This window comes from Hemiscyllium ocellatum, chromosome 10 (assembly GCF_020745735.1).
Source record: "Hemiscyllium ocellatum isolate sHemOce1 chromosome 10, sHemOce1.pat.X.cur, whole genome shotgun sequence".
NCBI classification, from domain to species: Eukaryota; Metazoa; Chordata; class Chondrichthyes; order Orectolobiformes; family Hemiscylliidae; genus Hemiscyllium; species Hemiscyllium ocellatum.
The window spans coordinates 99,624,604-99,630,418 of NC_083410.1; the positions used below are offsets into that span (position 1 = coordinate 99,624,604).

Below are 5,815 nucleotides of genomic sequence, written 5' to 3' on the forward strand. Positions count from 1 at the left end.
GCAGGTTCTGTTGATGTTGGTTGTGTGTCGCGACTGCAGCTCGGAGGCATCCACCTCACGCTATCGCCTTTTGGCGATCGGAGAAAGACGCTCGCGGGGGCAGGCAGTATCAGGAATGTCAACAGTTCCAAGTAACGGTGCATTGAGACGCCAAAGCAAGTGTTATAGGCAGAACACCGAATAATGATACATCGGAAGCTGAACGTGGTTGGAGGACAGCTCCCTTGACACCTCTGCGCCGATATAGAGGTTAAGGAGCGATGCTTTCCATTTTGTCTTCAGTCACAAAAGCATTTGGAAGTCTAATTTGAATGTATATTAGGTCGAGTTGGGAACGCGAAACGCGCGCTTGCTTTAATATTTACCCTTCCAAATCGACGAGGTATATTTACAGTGAGGCATTTTGATATAAATAACCCCCCTCACAAGTTATAATAAGCAAATGCATTCGAGATTTGTTGAGAACGTTCGTCTTTTGAGGATAAGGCAATCAATTGAGAGAGGAGAGGAAAAACCCCATTCACCTGCAGCAGCCCTTAGGAAATTATTTCTGTTAAATGTGACAGAGGAAACCAAAATTTTACATATCTCACAGAGGCTATTCCCAGAACATCTAAATGGCTCAATGAGATCTACCCCGGGTGAAAGTTTGACCGATGTGGAGTGCCCTGGGTTTTAAGAAGCTTCTCTTGCCCATTGTGAAGCTAGTTGGAGTTCAACACTATTGAGAGAACAAACGGATTCAGCTGCTCACCCGCGGGGCCTCCCAATCAATGTCACAAGTACCTTTTTTGCCGGGAATTGGTTTATTAATCATTTAAGTGAACAATTAAAATAGCGTTTAAACGCTGCCACAAAAAGGATCTGGAATCAATGTGTTACTTGATCGTTTTCTTTTACCTGACAGAATTAGAAAAACAAAAAAAAATCCGCGCGATTATTTTAAAGCAAAATAAATATTTCGAACGAATTTCTGCTCCAGACGCGTTCATTTCTACGCGTTTGAAACCTCGTGTGGCAGAGCGAGCAGTTCAGCTATAGACTCAATCTCATCTAAATGAAGGCAGTCAGAACGTTTGCAGGTCAACAGGCAGGGATGTTATTATTGAGCCCACCCGTGTTCAATCGAAAGAGACAGCACTCACTCCTGCAGTTTTAGCTGGTGCCTTGTGGAAAATGTAAGGTACAGTCCCCGACGCTGAGACTGGGAAACACGCGGATGGGCGGCAATGGTTAACCGCCGATCATAACCGCGCCTCTCTCTCTCTCTCTTTGGTGTTTCAATCAGATTTCAATTCCCAGGAATTTGGATGATTCCGCCTGTTGGGAATCCATGCAGTTTCCGCATTGGAATTTACAAAGAGAGAACAAAAAAAAATTATTAACGGAGTGAAATAGGAGCAACATTTCAACAATTTTGCAACCAGCTAATTCCGCCCTGTGTGCATTTAGCGATTTCAGGAGTTTATTTTACAACCGATCGATAGTGTAATAAAATGACTCCTTTTTTTCTATTCTAACAGTGTGCGAGAATTTGCATTCGATAAAAAAAACAACTTCAATTATTTTTTAAATGTTATAATAAATAACATGACCTAAAATTCCCCATTGAAATAAATGTTAGCAGACAAACCCACAATCGAGGTGAGAACAATATCAATAACGTGTAGATTTCACATCAGTCTTTTTTTTTGAAAAGCGTGTTCGGTTATAAATATAAGCGAAGCCACACTTCTGGCTGTCTCTTTCCTATGTTAAACTTACAATAAACAATACCATCCCTCTAAAAATGTGCTAAGTTGCAAACGATGTCACGAGAGAGCCGTGATATCCTGAGCATGGTTCAGAAGAAAAAAATGTTTCAAGATCGCGTTAGATCCCATCGACATTTCAGAGCCGGGGTGGCTTCTAACGCCAGGCGCAGGCCGCCGAGTTAAAGGCGATGATCGTAAGAAACGGATTACAGACCGACTGGATGCAGCGATGGAACTCAGAGACAAGACAACACGACAATTCCAAATGTGCTGACCGCATTATTGTTTTTGTTTAGCTGGTTCTAACAAGAATGGAGGCAAATTATTGTGAAACACTGTTTTCCGTTCATGCTATTTATTCCTTAATTCCCCCCTTCCAGATTACACACTAATATTGTGCCGCTTTCTATATCACATCGGGTTTAAAGCACCGTTCAATTTGTCGGTCTCCAGCACATTCCTTGAAACCTAGAGCGTTTATGCCTGAAGCGTTAATGCTGATTTTTTATATAAAAAAAGCAGTTTTACATCAGCAATCTGCTCCTTGTTTTAAATTAACCAAATTCTGAAAGGCCTATAATTCTGTCTTGAATCATTAAGCTACTACATCGAACTGACTGCACAATCCAGAGATTAATTTACAAGAATGTACAGCTAATTCGCAACAAGTTCCGCCAAGTGTTTCCGGTAAGATACTGTTGGGCCACGGGATGAATTCATATTTCGTTCTTCATTGTTCTAACCTGGTATGTAGTCATGTTGATTCCCCGGATTTTGGAAGAGCATTCACAATCCAATTCAACAACTTGTTAACTACAAATTACACAACTGTCTAAGCAAATCCAAAACGGTCACAGATATCTTTTTGTTTAATTTAACCTGTATTTATCTTTTGTGTCGCGGCGTCTTCCCAGTAAGTCCCCAAAGTCCGAGAGGGCTCCAAGTTAACACCAATGTTGCATTGTCCTCAAATTTCACAGTAAAGAACAAGTCCAAAAGAACCCGAGAGGTGCAATTCTGGGTATGTGTTGCAAAGTTTGCCAGTCCAAACCTTCTCTAATGTCTCGCACATCTCCAGTCGTGCCTTGGTAAGGGAATTCTACCAGGTCCGGCCGTACATCAGGCCAGGATTCACCATATTACCCGTGTAATCTGCAGTCGCCGTGTCCATTTGAGACATGTTGGTTACCGAATTGTGGAGAGACGATGGGTTTGGCGACACTTGGGCGAGGTCTTGGGTCTGAGCGAGTGAATTCACTTGTTGATTCTGTTGCTGGGAGATGGTGCTGCTGGCGACTGGGAGGATCCCATTAGCGCCCTGTTGCTGCTGTGCTTGTTGGCTGGGGGTTGGGGTGCTGGAGCCGTTTTGACAAGGCTTACCGTCTTTCACAAGCACTGGCACGGCCACCCTCCTGGGAGACTGCTGCTGTTGACACAAACTGTTCTCTTGCTGCATTTGTTGAGTCGCCTTGTCTTTGGCCTGACGTTTCATCTTGTAGCGATGGTTTTGGAACCAGATCTTGACTTGTGTCGGGGTGAGGTGAATCATACTTGCCAAGTGTTCTCTCTCGGGAGCGGACAGGTACTTCTGCTGCTTGAAGCGTCGCTCCAGCTCGTAGACCTGGGCCTGAGAGAACAATACTCTTCTCTTCCTCCTTGGCGCTGCGTGTAAAGGTGCCATGGGCTTGGCCGAATCTGTCATTCCCGCTAAAGTCCCCATTCCGGACATGTTCATCCCTGAAGATGTCCCCATGAATCGGGAGACTAAACAAACATTTCAAAGGGGGAAAAAAATTCTGATTAAAAATGCTGGGAGGTAGAAATTTTACTCAGACACATCAGTTACGTTATTAGAAAGCAGTGTTCAGTTATTCACACAATATTAATCATCCACATCCTATCTTTTTTTTTAAATTCCCTGAACAAAATTATACATAAATGATGTTAAGTAAACATTAATTGGTTCGGTCGTTCCATTCGTAAGTACCAACTACACAAATATGTCACATTACAAACAAACCCTGGCATGATAATTCTCTACGGGGCTTGACCTGCTCAGGGCTTTTGTGAAGTTAAACATTGCAGAGTTGCCTTGCTTTATTCTAAATAGGTAGTTTATTAATCAGAGGAAGCGAATGAGATATTACCGCCCAATGAACATCTACATTAGGGTCATCTTTAAATGGATCTATTTCAAAACCTCGGCCACCAAGCCCAGGCCGAAATCTGAGTGAAAAGAGAGAGAACTTCTTTTTGAGGGAGTCTTACTTGTTGAATATCTGGGATCCGGGTTCGTTCCGCCATACCAGCCGCTCCCTGTAGCGCTGTTCCTCATGGTGTCCTGGTATGAAGGCAGTTCCCCCATGTTGCCAATGCTCCCGTTGCAGTAGCCTCCCATGGCCCCGTGTGAAAACTGGGAGACGCCGTGGGGCATATGGTAGGTGGTCGCCACCGTGGCGTTGTGTGCCATGGTGTGTTGCTGCATGCTGGACTGGGAGACCTGAGCTTGGCGGTAACCCCCCAGAGGGGGACCGAGATTGCCTGCGCCGTCCATGCCACCAAACTTCTTGTAAGTCTCCTCAATCGGGCTCAGGATGTCTGTCACTGAAAAAGGCGTTGTGTGTTTTGGGCTCAACGACATGGTTTAGCGACAGAGCAGGTAAAAAAAGGTTTGAGAGGATCTACCCGTGTGCTGCGCTCAGCTCTCCCTCTCTCGCCTCCTCTTGTGAATGTCGACGTAAGAGGATGTTTTGGAGCCCGCCTGAGATCCGATTGATCGGCTTTGGAGGAGGCGAGCCCCGAATCCTCTTGTCTTTGATTTATTTTAGCCAGGCGCCTGCTTTACGACAGAGCCCTGAGGGGAGGAGCATCGGTCGAAACGAGCAAACAATTGTGCTTGACATCTTTACCAGGATAATTGAGGTAAATGTAGGTAGGTCCATATTCAGATAAACGTGATGCCAGGATAAAACTTGATTAAATACTTTTTGAGCGCTTCTAGACTCTAATGTAACACCTTTGATATAAATCTGATTAACACGCGTCGCGATGTTCCACAGAGTAACGGGAAATGGCGAACTTTCACATACAGTAATTGAGCTTTTCTCATTAACGTGGATCCAATTTTCTTGAAAACTGGGAGTTTGTTGGCTCCTATTAGTTGGTCTTTTGCCCTGCTCTGGGACTAGGAATATCTATCGCATTAGCTAAAAGTGCTATTCACTGCAGGGAACAGCACCAGGACGCACAGTCAACTAGACAGAATGCACTGTCTTCCCTGCTGTAGTAACACCTAATGCATGCATCTCTAGGTTGTTGCTGCTGAGGGTCACTTGCAAAATCAGTTACTTGCATCGAAAGAAAGGGGTGAATATTTCGACCCTGTTGCACCTTCTCACCTCTGAGCTATGCTTCCTTTTCTACAATATAATTTCGAGTACCACGTTCATTTTAACCCACGGCTCATTTGATAGCACATCGCTCTCTCTATGTAAGTGCGCGTTTGCGAAATGCTTAAGGGGGGGGAGGGGGGAAGAAGCCGAACAGGAAAAAGGGGACATTTTTCAAAATTTCTGCGGGTCACCAAGCTGACTAGATCGAAAATCAAGTCTTACGAAAATGCTCCCTCTTCTTGGTCTGACTGAAATAGGGAAGTAATCCAACAGTCTCGAACATTACTGTTAAAATAGCCAAGACTGACTAGATCACTCCCGCAGCAAATGCCGCACAAAATATCTTCTAAAGGATGCAACTTTCTAAGACAGGAATTCCTAAGATGATATATATCTTTTTCTCTCTCTGTACATTTAAAGTTACCCCCAGCAAATCTATAGGAAGGTTTCGGTCACAGGAATCAACACAGCAGGAGAATTCAGTGTGGATGTTTGAAGGACATCTTAAGAGGGTTAGGGAGCGTTGGCAATTGAGAAAGGAAAACGGCATACAACGTTAGGCCGAGTGCCCCGCACTGTTACCTGCCCCGAAGGCGTTATCAACAGAGCCGTCCTTCATTTAAGGAACCGATTGTATAAAGCAAAATATTTTAGTTGAAGCGCATCACC

The 5,815-nt window shown here is 44.3% G+C and overlaps 1 protein-coding gene across 1 annotated transcript; it reads right to left on the reverse strand.

Annotated features, from left to right (window-relative positions):
- Window positions 1-2,853: 2,853 nt before the first annotated feature.
- Window positions 2,854-4,395, reverse strand: nkx2.4b (NK2 homeobox 4b). The gene is made up of 2 exons (XM_060831068.1): window positions 4,023-4,395; window positions 2,854-3,518 (listed from the first exon to the last, which is right to left on the reverse strand). The coding sequence occupies exons 1-2, from the start codon at window positions 4,393-4,395 to the stop codon at window positions 2,854-2,856; spliced, it is 1,038 nt and encodes a 345-aa protein (XP_060687051.1).
- Between the last annotated feature and the right edge of the window lie 1,420 nt (window positions 4,396-5,815).